Raw genomic sequence first — 17,227 nt, 5'->3', positions numbered from 1 at the left:
TTATAATGGTCAAAATGTCGATAGAAAACATGAACGAGCAATATCAAGTAAACAAAATGTGAAGCAATTAATCAAATTAGTTAAAATGTGAAAAGAAATCACTAACAACCCTTTAAAGAGTCGCAACACACAGAATGAAAGAGTGGAGTTTGCAAAGAGCAAATAAAGTGCTAACCCCGCACGTAAGTGTGTGGACAACAATTTATTTTTAAAATGTCAAATAAAAATTGAAAATGTCAACTGTATCGCTAAATTTAATTTCCTATTAACATTATATCTCTAAATATATATTAATATTATCACTTTCACTATATTTTTTAATTTTAGATTTATATGATTACCACAATTTACATTTTCAATTTTTTTTAAATTTCCTTTGATCCAAAATCTAATATAACAATACTTTTTAAATTTAAGAACTAGAATAGTTGTTTTCAACAAAAAAAAAAATCGAGTAAATATTCACTTTACTATCTGAATTCGAAAGACACGATCATATTGATAATTGAAATTAAGAAATTGTCAAGAATGTCAAATAAGTTCTTAAATTTAATTACTTACTTTGATATTAGATCTTGAATAAATATTAATATTACCACTTTAATCATACATTTTTTTTTATGAATTATGGACTAATTTGATGTGAATTTACACTTTAAACAAATTTAACATTTTCTTAATTTTAGGAACTAATATACCAGGGCCTTCCAAATTTGAGACTAATTTATGTGTTTATTCAAATAAAGATATTTTCACATGTCAATAATCCCCTTTCCATTTCAATTCTTTTCTTTAAAGTATTTTACATATTTAAGAACACTTTTTTCCAAAAAAAAATGACACTAAAAGATCACATGAGTGCGAAAGATGAATCAAACCAAACGTTTTTTTTTATATATAAATTTTGTTGCTTAAATATAATTTTTGTCCCTAAAATTTAGCATTTTTTTTTATTTTTCATCTTTGTAAATATGTTTTTGGAATATCCTTGTAAAATCCAAACATTTCATTTTTTTGTCCCGGTTGTCAAAGTTCGTTATAAAAATGTTAACTTGATGATGTCATTATGTGTTATATCAACAGAAGATTACTTCATGATGATGTCATCATGTGTCAAGTTAGCACAATGATACATCATTAGTGTCATGTTAATAACATAGTAGAGGGAGCAAAAATGAAAAAAATAACTTATAGGATAAAAAATGAAAAAAAATGAAATTACACGAATTAAAAATGATTTTTTTTAAATATTGTATAAATTCTCTAAACTTTCTCATTCATTACACACCATTTCTTAACATGCACATACTGAAGTTAGTAAAAATACACACAGAAGGAGGGTTGAATGTGTGTTCGTGTTAGAAAGAAAATTTTAAAGTTATTTTGCAAAAGCAATTTTGGTTGGAAAACTTAAGTAGTCTTTTCTGTCTAGTTAGTTTTCTTGTTTAGTAAAACTAATTTTCTACGTAAAAGGTTAAGTAAATTAGTTTTCCGTTTGGAAGACTTTATCGTCTAGTAAAAATAGTTTCAACAAGGTCAAGTATGTTTTCATCTAATGCTTTGTTGAAAAACGAAATAGAACAAGAGCAAAGTAAGTAATAAAAAAAATGAAGAGAATGCACAAATAGTTATACTGGTTCACTCAATCTGAGCTACGTCCAGTTTCCTTCCGCGAAAGGGTTCCACTAATCACAAAGGATTACAAGTATTCTCAACCACTACTGACTCGTCAACTAGACGCTAGTATTTTTAACCACTTCTGGTTCTCCAAGTATTCTTGACCACTCCTAGTCTGTCGGCTTCACTCACCAACGCTAGTATTATCAACCACTTTTGGTTCACAAGTATTCTTTCTATCAGCCTCTTCAGGCTTTACAACAGTTGAGGGTATTGAGTGTGTTTATAACTCTCACAGAGAGGATAGGGTAATTTCTACACTCACTAAGGTGCATAACCTTAGTTTTACAGAGAAAAATGTCTAAGTGTTTGGTTATTCTCGTAGAGAGGATGAACTATTAGCAACACTCACTAAGATAAGCTATCTTAGTTTTTACACAGGTATACAGGAAGTACTTTGAGAGGGAAAATAGTTTATGCTCTTTTCTTTTCTTTTCGTATTGCACGTTTTTTTTTTCTTCCTTATTCTCCTCCTTTTTCTTGGCCTTGATACTTATACACTTTTGATAAATCTTCCCATTGTTTGAATTTGAGTTTTTCCGTTGGAGCGTAGCTTCGTGTCGTTGCAGATGGAAGCTTTTTTTTCATGTTCATGAAAATGTTCTCATTTTAATGCATTTGGTCTTGCATTAAATGTTTGCTTGTATTCGTGGAGACTCTTTGTGCAGTTGATTACTTCGGTATCTGATTTCAATCATGATCTAGGTATATTTATACTTTTCTCAGTAGTTTAGCCGCTGCAGTGCTGTCTTTTTCTGAAAAGTAGGTGTCTTTTTTCTGACACACTCAACTTTGACTTGTGAATGCATGTTTGCCTATTTTTATTCACGTTGATGTCCTCTAGTGTTTCTTGTATGATTTCTTTCAATGTGATTAGTGAACTTCAGACGAGCTTCTGTATTCTTGACACCGTCTGGTTACTCTGTTTGATCTTGACTACCCTTTTCGTCTGGGTATGGAAGTGATAACTTCGTCTTCTACTTTACTTGGTTCTTTCTGATGGTTACTTCATGTTGATGTTTGGCCAACTTGCGTCTGATGCCTCAGACTTCTGCTGATAGACTTTGTATCTTGATTTGTGCCTAAATTAAACTTAGTCTTGATACTGGCCTTTCTATCGTCTGATGTTTTGTCTAGCCGGATTATGTTTGATCATATTTCACTGTTTGAACTTTTTGTTATCCGACTGAAACACTAGTGCACATGTTAGTAATAACAATATGTATTATATTTGTCATTTCAAAACTTTGTTGGGATTTGCGAATGCGTTTCGTCTGACTTAACACATACCTCATAAGAAAAAAAAAACAAATTATGTCTTAATAGTAGTTACCATTGATCTGTCTCAATTGTAGCTCAAAAAGGTGTCATAATGGGTCCAACCCAATAGGTTAACCTATATATATAACATGTCAAAATGAGTTGGGTTGTACTTTTAAACCCTCTAAATAACACAACCAAAATGGAAAATTCCACAATCCAACGGTTAAATGACAAGTTGAGTTGGATTGACCCATCAAATTTATCCATTAAGTTACCTACATTTTTCCTTAACAATTGCCTATTAAGTTATATTATTTTATTTGTTGTTGGGTTCTTATTAAGACATATTTAGGATTGTATTGTAGACTTATTTTAATGTTATCATGTCTCTTGTCCATGTGAAACTAAACCACTACCCTTGATGTTACAATTATGGCAGCTCCCAAAGTGATTATGACTAATTAAGACAGGATAATAGTGACTACTATTAAGTCATAAAGCATATATATTTTTCCTATGATGTATGTGCATATTAAAAAAAGGAAAGAATGATGTGTGCGTGTATGATAAATGAGAGAGTTTTGAGTATTTATGTCATATTAAGTGACCTTATAATATTTTTTTTTGAAGTAGACCTCATAATGTTAAACAACGAAAAAATGAAGAAAAGATGAAAAAAAGTAATTATTAAAAATATTTATTTATTTATAATAATTTAAATCAAATATAAACAATATATTTAACCTATGTCACACTTTTTTTCTTCTTTTCGTCTATGTAATTTTTTTTTTCATTTTTTTGTCACTTTAAATATTTTAATTTTTGGTCAATTTATTAATTTCAATAAAGTGATTTTGTATTTAAGGATGAAAAAAAATAGTTAGAATTCGTAGAGAATATGTAAAATGATAAATTCAGGTAATTAAAAAAAGTTATAATTCAGGCATGCATTTGTCATTTTCAATTCCAAATAAAAATTGTCATAAGTGAGTGTCAAAAATTGTGAATCTGAACTTAGTGATCTACCATATATGAAAGTTCAACTACAAAATAATGTTGAATTATAAATTTTGTGACTAAATAAAAATTCAACACAAAATAGAATGAAACCAAAACATAAAAATATCACATGTTTAAATTAATCCTACCCAAGAAGAGTACAACTCCAATTTCAATGTTATTCCATATTAGAGAGTCATCATCTCCATATTAGAGAGTCATCATCGAGTGTTGTTAACATTAGAATAGAGATAAGAATTTAATAAACTTAAGTGATGGTGAGAAACAATTTGAAAGACATAATATCTAAATTTATATGAGTAATCTAACAAAGAGATTCGGTTTAGTAAATTTAGTAAAAAAATTGCTTAAATTTTGGTTTGCTATATTAGTAAAATTTCTATCTTAACTAAAAGAGTATGTATCGGAAGAAATCTACCTTAATTAGTATAAAAAAGATATTAAATCATTATTTTGGGTTAGATAGTATAGAATTTTATAATAAAAAATATTATAGAATTTTATCATAATTAATTAGCATTAACTATGAATGTAATATCAATTAAAACATATAACTATCAATTTTTGTAATTAATTTCAATAAAGTGTGATTTTATATTTAAATATGAAATAAATAGTTGGAATTCATAGAAAATATGTAAAATGACAAATTAAGGTAATAAAAAAAGTTATAATTCAAACATGCATTTGTCATTTTCAATTCTAAATAAAAACTGTCAAAAATGAGTGTCAAAAGTGATGAATATGAAAACTGAAAATTATTTGTTGATTTAAAAATTTTGTGACTAAATAAAAATCCAACACAATCCAACCTTAATTTAATATAAAATATTAATTATTGAGTAATATAAATCTATCAAGACTTATTCTTATAGTAAGTAAATTTTTTTCTCATAAAAATTAAAATAATTTTGTCAAAAAATAAAAATAATTAAACAATAAGAAAAATATAAATAAAATATTAATATATTTTTATCATATTAAATATAATAAGATAATTAATAATAAAGTTAATAATATATATTTTATAAAACAATTAATATTTTATAAATAAAAGGAATGAACAATATTTAAGTGGGCTGCCCCACTAGTATAAACATGGATCCATCCCTGACCATCAAATTAACGTTTTTGTAACAAATTTTGACTGCAATGATGAAAAATGGAACATTTAAAGTTTACATTAATGTTTCTCAAAAAAAAAAAAATTATAAGACGAAAAATGAAAAATGCAAAATTTTTGATAAAAAAATTACATTTCAACCAAATTTTATTTATATTTTCAGATTTTTTTTTTTATTTCAGTTAGATTCTAATATAAACTTTTTTTTAATATACCATTTTTTTTATAATTATTTAAATAACCTAAATGTATTTATATTTACCTAAATAACCCATTTAGAAATTTAGGTGAGAAATCGGTTACTGGATAACCGATTTCTCAAAGGGATTTTTGGAAAATTTTGAAAAATCCCTTTGAGAAATCGGTTACCCAGTAACTGATTTTTCACTTGGGCTATTTTTTTTCTCCTTTTTATGTTTTTATATTTTGTAAAATGAAAAAAAATTATTCACTTTTTGATTTTCAGATTTTTTTTTAAAAGTATAATTAATTTTAATAAAATATATTTAATATTTGAATTAAATAATTTATAAAAGATAATAATTAATAATAAAATTAATATTATATTTATTTATAAATTATAATATTTTTTTTAAAATTTTTAAAATAAATATAGTTAATTATAATTTTCAGAATTATATATAAAATTATAAAATTTTGTATAATATTTTAAAATTATGTTAAAAATAAATAAAATGTTAAAACTTATTTATTATACTAAATTTTAGAATTATAAAATGAATTTTATTATTTAAATTAAATTTATTAAATATAGAAAATTAAAAATTGTAATATAATAATAAATATATATTAAGTACAGTAATTTTAACGGTTACATCATTTAAATGAAAATAAGTTAAAAGAAAGACACAATTTAAACAAACTTTAAACATAATAGATAAATTACATAAAACCTAAATCATATAACATTAGTTGTCTAACTTCATTGCTTGGTCAATGTATTTTTCAATCGCTTCCATCCCATGCAATAATCCAATATACGTCGTGGTAGCATACAATTCGAGACTTGTTAGGTCGTGCAGTTCTGTGAACAATGAAAACATACATTTCACATCTTCATCATCCCTAAGACGACACGTTGTATATCTATATACACCACCCATACATGAATTTGAGTATTGGTAGTGAATATTTATGACAACTTTGTAATGAGGAAGATTAAGGTTATTATTAATAACCTGCTTAAGTTGCTGATAAGTCATCATGTTACTTACCAGTAGGGTTTTAACCTCGTTGCTAACAAATGTATCTCCATGCTCAGTGGAGACAATTTGTCCATCATAGTAAACAGTGACTGGAACAGTTAACGACTCCATTGATTGGATGTTTCAATTTGTTGCATTTTTTTAGCCTGTGTTTAGGGTTTATATAGAACTAAAGCAACCTAATGTGGACAAATGCAAAGTCATTGGATTCTTGATGCTCTGTACAAAGCATTGATTTTTTGACGCTCCGGGACAAAGTAATTGATGACACTGCACAAAGTCATTGGATTCCTGACGCTCAGGGACAAAGCAATTGATGACACTCTGCACAAAGTCATTAATTTTTCTGACGCTCTGGGACAAAACAATTGATGACACTGCACAAAGTTATTGGATTCCTGCTCTAGGACAAAATAATTGATGACACTCTACACAAAGTCATTAATTTTTCTGACAATTTAGGACCAAGCAATTGTTTAAAATTCTATTTTTTTTTAAATTTATCTAAAGTTGTGATTTATCATAATATTTTCATTTTTTAAAATTATATTTAAAATTAATTTTATTAAATTTTATTCTTTAAAATTTATTTTAAATATATTTTTATAATCTAAAATAAAAACAAAAACTAAATAATTTTTTTTAAAATTTATTATAATTTTTTAATAAAATCTGAATATTAAAAATTGAAAAACAAAAAAAATAACAAATCTAGAAAAAAAATTCAAAATTCAAAAAAAAAAAAAAAAAACCCAAGTGAAAAATCATAACCGATTTCTCACCTAAATTTTTAAATGGGTCACTTACGTAAATATATATGCGTTTAGGTTATTTAAATAATTTAAAAAAATAGTATATTAAAAAAAAAGTCTTCTAATATAACCATACCTTTCAAAATTAAGAATTAAAATAACGGCTTACTAAAAAATGCCATTTTTTTTAACTCTTTATAAAGTATTTTACCCATTTGAAAACACTTATTTCCCAGAAAATGACACTGCAAAATCACGTGACCGTGGAAGGTGAACCAAACCAAATGTTCCTTCAAATGATTATTATTTATTTGGCATCGCACCAACCATATCTCGACATTGAACACGAACATTGTTTATCTAGTATTGACACAATCGTGACCTTCTTGCTAGGCTGTCCCCGTCATAGCGGTTCAGATAAGAATTCTATTACACATCAAATTCATTTTTCCTTCTCCTTTCAATATCTAGTTCCCAAGATAAGAAGAACAAGAAAAGGTTACACCAATGATTTTATCAATTAGCCAATGAATCAGTGTTCCAAGCACATAAGCAACGTTGAACGGTTATTGAAACGGGTTTGGTGGTTTTGGGTTTCAGGCGCAGAAAGGAGTAGAGAGTGGAGAGTGGAGAGTGAAGTGAGTGGTGCAACTTTGGATCCCACATGGCTCACAAATCGCTAAGCTCTATCAGTGTGTCCGAAATTGAATCCCACGGAATCACGAGAGAAGATGCTGCCACTATCCACCAAAGTCTCACGGAAATAATTGGAATTCACGGAGACAACACCCCCGCCACGTGGCAGCACATCAGCAACATCGTCCTCAAGCCTGAACTCCCCTTCTCCTTCCATCAGATGCTGTACTATGGTTGCTACAAGGATTACGGTTCCGACCCACCTTCTTGGATACCCGACCCGTATGTCATTTAAAATATGTGTGTTATTTATTTATTTATTTTTGATAATCATATTATTGGTACGAAGTATTCGGGATGATTACTGATTTTTGCTGGAAGACCTGACTGATCATCTTTAGTGATGTCAATGAATTTGTTGGTTGTGTGTTATTTGTTGATTTGATGTTTTGATTGATGTGATGAATGATTGAGATGTTTGAGCATTAAGCTTAGTATAAAAGGTTAGTGGCTTTTTTTTAAAACCTTGTTTCATGTGTTTGGAGGATCACAACTACTATAAGTGATTTTGGTTGGGAGACTTGATTGATCACTTTTAGAGATGTCTCTTGAAACAATGACTTGTTAGTTGTGTTATTTGTTGTTTTTGATGTTTTGATTTATGTGATGAATGATTGAGATGTTTGAGCATTAATTTTAGTAAGAATGAAAGGTTAGTGACTTTTTTTTAAAACCTTGGTTCATGTGTGTGGAAGATCACAACTACAAGTCTACAAGTGATTTTGGTTGGGAGACCTGACTGGTCACTTTTAGAGGTGTCTCCTGAAACAATGACTTGTTGGTTGTGTGTTATTTGTTGTTTTTGATGTTTTGATTGATGTGATCCATGATTGAGATGTTTGAGCACTAATTTTAGTAAGAATAAAGGTTAGCGACTTTTTTTTTAAAAAAAGCTTGTACCTTGTTTCATGTGTGCGGAGGATCACAATTGATAAGTGATTTTGGTTGGGAGACCTGATTGGTCACTTTTAGAGATGTCTCCTGAAATGACTTGTTGGTTGTGTTATTTGTTGTTTTGATTGATGTGATGCATGATTGAGATGTTTGTGCAGTAATTTTAGTAAGAATGGTTAGTGACTATTTTTTAAACCTTGTTTCATGTGTGGTTAGGGAAAGTGCTGCCTTGACTAATGTTTGGCAGTTGCTAGAGAGGACGGGTGAAGAGTTTCTGGGTTCGGCATATAAGGATCCAATTGCAAGCTTTGATGATTTCCAGAAATTTTCAGTCTCAAACCCTGAGGTTCAATCAATTCTAAATTAATCTGAGAACTTGTAACATTTGCTAGCACACTCTTTTCAATGCCTTTTTAGTTGATCGGTGAAATTTATGTGTTACACTTGAAGTTTTAAATTGCGGTTGGAATAATGATTGTACCGAACTCCAAAATCTTATGTTCCAGAAAATTGCAAGCAAATGCAACAGCAATGCAATTGCAGTCATAAAAACTCTGAAACCTTGAGATTGCGGTTAGAATTGCCGTTGCAGACTGTAATTTAAAACTCTCACTCCCTCTAAATGATGTGGATCCCGCTCTCAAGTTATTGGGTTTCATCCCTTATTTTGTGGTGCTATGTACGTTACACTTGAGATGATAAAAAAGGGTGCTAAAAAGAGTTTGTAGATAGTTTATCGCTAGCATATTTTAGGGATTTGGTTTCAATTTCTCAAGTTTGTTTGTACTTGGCAGACTTTGTATTGTTGTTTTCTATTGCTGCAGATATATTGGAAATGTGTGCTGGATGAGATGAACATATCATTTACCAAACCACCTGAATGCATCTTACGTGATAGCCCAATATCACACCCAAGTGGTCAATGGCTTCCTGGAGCATCAATTAATCCAGCACAGAATTGCTTAAATATAAATGGCAAAAGAGGTTTGAATGATACAGTAATAATATGGCGTGATGAACATCCTGATGATCCCCCTTTACAAAGGATGACACTTGAGGAATTGCGTGAAGAAGTTTGGTATGCTGTAAATAACTTGTCCTTTTGTTGTTAGCTTTGGATGCTTTTTTGCTTGTTGTAGTTGTGAAGTGTATATTCATGGTTGTTCTTAACATTTTAAAATTTTGTATTGTTCATTATTGTCTCAAGGACAATGGTTAAGGAACTAAAACTGAAGAGTTTTTATCGGAAAATGTAACAATATTTGTTACCAATGCATTTCCACCAAGATTTCTAATAAAAACCTTCTATTCAGTGATTCCTTAACTATTACTTTAAGGGCAATAATTGGAAAAACTGTTTAAATATATATATATATATATATATATATATATTTAATTTCTCTATTGTATTTTCTCTATTAGACCAAGGTATGTAAAACCTAACTTACCCTATCTATTTCCTTGGTTGACATGGTTAATTTGTGATGGGCCTTAAACATTCATTTGTAAGAGAAAAGAAAAAGACGGTAGGATGCAGAAACATGTGCTGAGGGAGGTTATGAAGGACGATGAAAGGAGGAATAAGGATGCATCAAATGGTATGGAAGGATAAGAGCTGCATAAAACAGTGGAGGATACAGCTGTGGGGAAAAAAGGGCTGTAACAGAATGAACACTTGTAAACTGGGTTCACTTATCCCGGTCTAGACTGAATATCCAGATCACATGTCTTGTTTGCCATCTTATATAATTGAAGATTTTGGGTTTGAACTAAATTGTGATAGAAAATATAAATGATAGCTATGTGCAGCAGTCCTTAAATTAATGGTATATTGTTCGGTTAAGTTTGAATTTGAAATAGTGCATAGTATGACTACTGTACACTTAGCTTCTTTGAATTCAATTATTTGTAATAACAAAATGATAGTCTGTTATGTCTGTTAACTTGTAGGTTAGTTGCATATGCTCTCAAAGCTCTGGGTCTGGAGAAAGGATCTGCAATTGCAATTGATATGCAAATGAATGTCACATCTGTGGTTATCTACCTAGCTATCATTCTTGCAGGTTATGTTGTTGTATCAATTGCTGATAGTTTTGCAGCTAGTGAAATATCAACCAGGCTTAAAATATCAAAAGCAAAAGCCATATTTACTCAGGTTGACTCCCTAATTTCCTCTGATGATTTTTTTTTTATCATGTCATATTGTCATTTCAGGTTCTTAATGATTTTTCTGTATTTCTCACTTGGCAAACTAAGCTGTTTATTACTATTGAAATTATAGTGATCTTAAGATGGGAAGAAATAAAAGAGAGAATAGAGATTTAATAATCTAAAATTGATATTCATATGATGTGATACAAAATGCAAGTTATCACCCCTATTTATACTAATACTAGAATTCTAATCCTGAATTATAATGAAACTTGTCAGCTACACCCAATAGATTTAGGATACTCTATTTATTCCAAGATTAAAATGCAACAACAACGATAACAAAGCCTTGTCCCATAGGTGAGGTTGGCAACATAGATCACACAATGATATTCGGCTTGGTTAAAGACCAAATCCTCAGAAATATTATTTATCATGAGATCCCTCTTAACAAATACCAATGTCTTGGTCTCTCTCTCTCCTCCTTTTCATAGGACTATAAACCATGTGATTTATTTATTCTAAGATGGGATACAACAATAGTATTATGAGATATTTTCTAGATATTCTAGCACTTTTGCTCAAATTAAAGCTTATTAAACTTATTGAAAGAAACAGCAAGAATGATAGCCTTATCATACTAGGTAAGGTCAATTACATATTTACATGGATCACACAATGCACAGTGCGCATGCAAAACCAATTTCTTTAGAATATTGTTCACTATGAAATGCCCTTTTAGAATTTTCCCCAATGTCCTTAGTCTCTCTCCCTCTTTTTTACATAATTAAAAACTATGTGATCTACTATTCTCATAAATATCTCAAGAGGCCATCTTTGCACATGTCCAAATCACTTCAACCAAGTTTCTATCATCTTCTCCTCAGTAGGTGTCCTACCAATATTTCCTCATATACAATTATTCTATATCTTGTCCTTTTTTGTGTGGCCACATATTCATCTTAATGTTCTCATTTTTGCTACTCCTTTTTTTTTCTTCGTCGTGTTGTCTCTTTGATGTCTAACATTCACTACCATGAAGTATGGTTTGGATCATATACCAGTATGATAAAACTAAGCATACTAGAAGAAAATGAACTAAAAATAAATGTAGTGTGCCATCTAGAACATTAAATGAGGCCATAGCTTAGAGATGGGACTAGAATGCATTTGGGACATGAGATGGAACCGGGCATCATTCCAATAGAGACTAGGGCTAGAATTTATCTGGGACAAAGATAGGGGCCAGAGTCTAGACTACTTCAGGATGGCATGATTCATCACCAACATAACTCACCATTGATATGATTCATTACAGGGAAAGAATTCATCACTGGAATAAGTCATTGGGAGAAGTCACCGCTAGTTTGATTCTTAAGTGCAAAAGGACACGACAAACACCATTTATAAATAGGAGTTGCTAATTTATATTTTATATTGCACCCTTTACATCTAACCAATATTGATTTATATTATTCATTTCAATCTCTACTCTTTCTTTTCCTACTTTCCTACCTGAGATCCTATAATTTGGACATATTTAAAAAGCTAGTTTGTGGCTAATTGCGTGTTATAGGTATTTAGTATTTACTTTTTACTTTCTCATTCTTCCCTTTCCTTCCTCTTCTTTCATTCATCAGGATCTCATTATTCGTGGCGACAAAAGTATCCCTCTTTACAGTAGAGTTGTGGATGCACAGTCACCTATGGCAGTAGTTATCCCTGCCAAAGGATTTGAGTTTAGCATGAAACTGCGCAATGGTGACCTTTCTTGGCATGATTTTTTGGGGAAAGTCAATAATCTCAAGTATGCACGTTAAATCCTCATTAATTCATAGATATACAATTTATTAAATAAATTATAAAAAAAATGAAATATTGATAGATAATATGCCTTTGCCCCTTTCAGTTTCAGCATTATCATGTTCACTGCTGATGCTCAAAGCTGATTCAAAAGTTCTACAGCATGAAAAGTTTTAATTGTTTATGATATTCTCTTAGAATTCTAATTCTTATTTGTTGTCGTCTAACAGAGGCAAGGAATTTGTAGCTACAGAGCAACCAGTAGAAACATTAACAAACATTATTTTTTCTTCTGGAACAACAGGTAAGTTGAATTTTGTGTTTTGGCCTGAAAGGATACATATTAGACAAAAAAACGCTTTTGTATTGTTGATAAAGGATAAAAGGATTAGTTCAATAGCAAGACTTCATTCACCATATGAAGCTGGTCCAAAGCTCATTTAATATCATCTCATTTGGGGGTGTAGGTGATCCAAAGGCAATTCCATGGACCAATGTTACTCCTCTAAAAGCTGCTGCAGATGCATGGTGCCACATGGACGTTCGTAAAGGTGATGTAGTGTGCTGGCCCACTAATCTTGGATGGATGATGGGGCCATGGCTAGTATATGCATCATTGCTAAATGGAGCTTCAATGGCTTTGTATAACGGATCCCCGCTGGGGTCTGGCTTTGCCAAGTTTGTACAGGTACAAACTCCATTCTTCTGTTTAAATTGCAGTCCTTCCCAAAAGCTTGTGTTCCCAGTGAACATTTGTTAAGTTGATATTCATCCATTGACTGTTATGTTTTGAAGATTATATGTTGGGGATGATTTTGAATTGTATTCTAAAGGGGGAAAACCTCTGCAGGTTTATTATAGAAAAAGGAAAGGGAGGAATGGGTCAAACTCGTAATTGATTGTATAGGGGTAAATGAGTTAGTTGCTTGTTTGTAGTTTGTTAATATGACTGATGTAATATATATAAATAGGCCCTTTATTGTATAAATGGGGGAAGTTTTGGAAATATTAATTGTTTTGGAGAGTGCTCCTTTGGGTTCGTTTGTACTTGTATTTCTTTTCCATCATCAGAGGCATTTTTCAGAGATTCTGTGTTTCTTGTCTTCCTGTCTTTTGTGCTGTTTGAGTTCAATTGTTAGAGTTTCTCTCTTCTCAAAAGAGATTCCTAACATTATACTTTATTATTGTTTATGTTTTACTTATACATTTCCTTGAACTCACGCAAACAAGTCAAAACAGATGGATCAAGTAATACGTGAAATCATAACATCAACTAAAACTGTGTTCTCTCATTCTCTCTGTTCATTGAATTGTCAAATAGAAACTACATTTTTTAGCAGTTTATTTTCTGCTAAGAGCCTTTGCTCTTGTTAATTTATCATTTCATGTATAAAATCTATAAGTAGGTTGTGCATCTGGGGAAAGTCAAATGTATATTTTATTTACACCAGCAGAGGGATGAAGTGTGTTTCTGCAAACTGCACCTTGCAGCTCTTGATCTCTAAATAGTTTTTATCTCCTGTGTTATATGTAATTTAATGGCGTAATACTGATAATAGTATATCTGTTTGTTGTACTTGTACTGGTTATCAAAGTAATTATCCTTCAATAATTGCTGTTTTTTTCTATCAACTTAATGTTTGCTTTTCATAATTGAAAAGATAGGGAACAATTATTCAATATAACAGTGGCCACCATTTTGCATAATGACAACCATTGAGGTTTTTGCCAGGGCTACTATGTAGTTTGAAAATAACTGTATGTTAAACATACTTTCAAATTAAATGACACTAATATAGATAAAAGAATAATTGGACTGCCAAAATATATTTAGGTACCCCTTGCCCTATATTTACTTTTTAATTTGCCAAACACATCACAGTAGTTGTGCTCCTTTTTGAACAATCCTTAGGATTGTCTTTAATATTCTTTTCTTCATACTGAATGCTCGTGTGTTGTGTTTAGGATGCTAAAGTAACAATGCTTGGTGTTATTCCAAGTATTGTACGGAGTTGGAGAAGTGCCAATTCCACATCTGGCTATGATTGGTCTTCCATCCGGTAAGTATTAGTTGAATTGAATTTACTCCCTAATAGGGCAACACATGAATGTGAATGTCATTTATGATTGTACAGTATTTGATTGGGACTATTCTTTTGAATGATTTAGTTGCTTTAGCTCCTCTGGTGAAGCATCTAATGTTGATGAATATCTTTGGCTGATGGGGAGAGCTCTCTACAAGCCTGTTATTGAATATTGTGGTGGTACAGAAATTGGGGGTGGATTTGTTTGTGGATCACTACTACAGGCCCAGTCATTGGCTGCTTTTAGCACACCAGCTATGTGCTGCAGTTTGTTTATTCTCGATGATGATGGCCTTCCTATGGTAAGTGCTATTCATTGTACTTCTGAATTGAAATATTACTTGTCATAATTACAAGTGTTTAATATGCTAGTGAAACTAATGCTCAGATCAAGTACTTTAACTGATGTTCAGTCTTCTTTTCTGTTACAGCCACAAAATGTTCCCGGAATAGGTGAGTTGGCTCTTGCTCCCCTCATGCTTGGGGCATCAAATACACTGTTGAATGCAGACCATTATGGTGTCTATTTCAAAGGAATGCCTCTCTTGAATGGAAAGGTAGGCATGCCGTTCTACTTCATTATGTGGTAATTAGGCATCTGGGGTACCTGAATTTATGGTTGAGTTTCTCTAATCAGTTTTTACGGAGGCATGGAGATGTCTTTGAGCGTACTTCTAGAGGATACTATCATGCACATGGTCGTGCAGATGACACGATGAACCTTGGGGGAATCAAGGTAAATATTCTGCCTATATATTAGTAAAATAGTTAGAATGTTCGATGAATATGAACATATGTTTAATCAAAACCAACCTGTTTTAGGAAGCAAAGCAACCATTCTCCATTTCTTTATGTAGTTCCTGGGGAATGAGTTGATATGCTGTCATTAACTTCTATGTATAAAAGTATTAAATAGATCCTGTCAAGTTCAGATATTAACTGCACTTTGTACAATTGTTATCCAACGTGTGTCGCTGTCATTTTCATTATACATTTTTTTTTTTTTCTATTACAAAAAAAAATGTGAAGGCTGTGAATGTGATCCTGTTTAGTTAGTATGCAACTTTAGAGGATTTTTATCCCTAATAGTGTAATACTATACATTTTACTATTACCAAAAAAAAAGTGTAAAGACTGTGATCTTGTACAGTTGGAATGCAACCTTAGAGGATCTTGATCCCTAAAAGTGTAATAATCTACAGCGGGTAGAATATTGTAAGGAGAGAATCATGGTCACTTAATTTAATTGGCATATAAATCTAAATTATTATGTGAAATTTACCATCATAGAATGCATCAACACGAAATGTTACTCTCTCTAAAGGAATCTGGGGCATGAATTGGATTGTGTGTAGCCTAATCATTGAATAGATAATATATTATATCTCGCTGATATCAAATGATTGAGTTTTGTTTTTTTAAAAGCCTTTTTACTTAAAATTTTCTTAGTTCTTTTATAGTTCCAATTATATACATTCTCAATTCTATTTATGTTTCCTTTCGTTTATAAACGAGTCTGTGTGCGAGAGACTTGTCTTTTTCTGTATATAGTTTCTCTGAAAAGTTAAAGCATTCTACTTTAGTAGCATGTTCTAACATCATGTTTTTTATGGATAGGTGAGTTCGGTTGAGATTGAACGCATATGCAATGGGGTAGATAGCAATATTCTGGAAACAGCTGCAATAGGAGTACCACCTTCTGGTGGGGGCCCTGAGTTGTTGACTATAGCTGTTGTATTCAAGGATTCAAATAGCACAAAACAAGATTTACACCAATTGAGGACGTCTTTTAATTCAGCTCTACAAAAGAAACTAAATCCACTGTTCAAGGTACTGATTAATTTCATATTATTCAAAGTTCTTTTATTATCACAGCAGTTTAGTGTTCTAAATACATGCTAATTTGTGTAGGTTTCTCAAGTAGTAACACTGCCTTCTCTTCCAAGGACGGCATCAAACAAGGTTATGAGAAGGGTTTTGCGGCAGCAGCTTAGCGACCAAAGTTCTAAAATATAATAGAGTCAAATATTGAGGATATCCAAGTGCCGGGATGCTACACGTTTAAAAGTATTATTCGTTTTGGTACCAGAAAAGAATAATATTATGGTAATTACAACAATATTATCATGTTGTAAAGATAGAAATAAAACATGAATTGAATTTTATTTTGAAACTCTTTTGGGTCAATCAAAAACCGTTTTTGAGGCTTGGTAAAAAGCGTGGCAGCAAATAGAGATTCACTAGCATCAAATTAAGGGTTTTAGATAAGCTTCTCCATAATTAATTTTTTTGTTACAAGAGGAAAGAAAGGAAAATAAATAAATAAATAAAGATTACAACAGTAAGAAACTAACTCTCATGGCATGAGCTAGAAAGAGACTTCTAATCTGCCCGAGTGCATGAAGCACGGGCTCTGTATAACTCGGACCAAGCTTTGAGAAGTAACAAGAAAGTGATTAAGGAGTCTAATTCAATTTTACAAAATTGACTCGTAAGGTAGAGGTATTTTTTACTTATATACTATTTAATTGTCTTATT

General features: G+C 31.0%; 1 protein-coding gene across 1 annotated transcript; it reads left to right on the top strand.

Annotated features, from left to right (window-relative positions):
* Window positions 1-7,393: 7,393 nt before the first annotated feature.
* On the top strand, window positions 7,394-16,862 carry AAE17 (acyl-activating enzyme 17). Its single transcript, XM_020360757.3, has 14 exons — window positions 7,394-7,559; window positions 7,662-7,979; window positions 8,868-8,997; window positions 9,476-9,729; window positions 10,602-10,806; window positions 12,443-12,609; window positions 12,836-12,909; window positions 13,073-13,293; window positions 14,571-14,665; window positions 14,775-14,991; window positions 15,121-15,246; window positions 15,327-15,425; window positions 16,307-16,519; window positions 16,601-16,862. The coding sequence occupies exons 2-14, from the start codon at window positions 7,726-7,728 to the stop codon at window positions 16,703-16,705; spliced, it is 2,160 nt and encodes a 719-aa protein (XP_020216346.2). The 5' UTR covers window positions 7,394-7,559; window positions 7,662-7,725; the 3' UTR covers window positions 16,706-16,862.
* Window positions 16,863-17,227: the final 365 nt, after the last annotated feature.

Source organism: Cajanus cajan, chromosome 6 (genome assembly GCF_000230855.2).
Source record: "Cajanus cajan strain Asha chromosome 6, NIPB_CcT2T_4, whole genome shotgun sequence".
NCBI lineage: Eukaryota > Viridiplantae > Streptophyta > Magnoliopsida > Fabales > Fabaceae > Cajanus > Cajanus cajan.
Note: the sequence above shows the minus strand (reverse complement) of the source record. Positions and strands in the feature narration are given on the sequence as shown.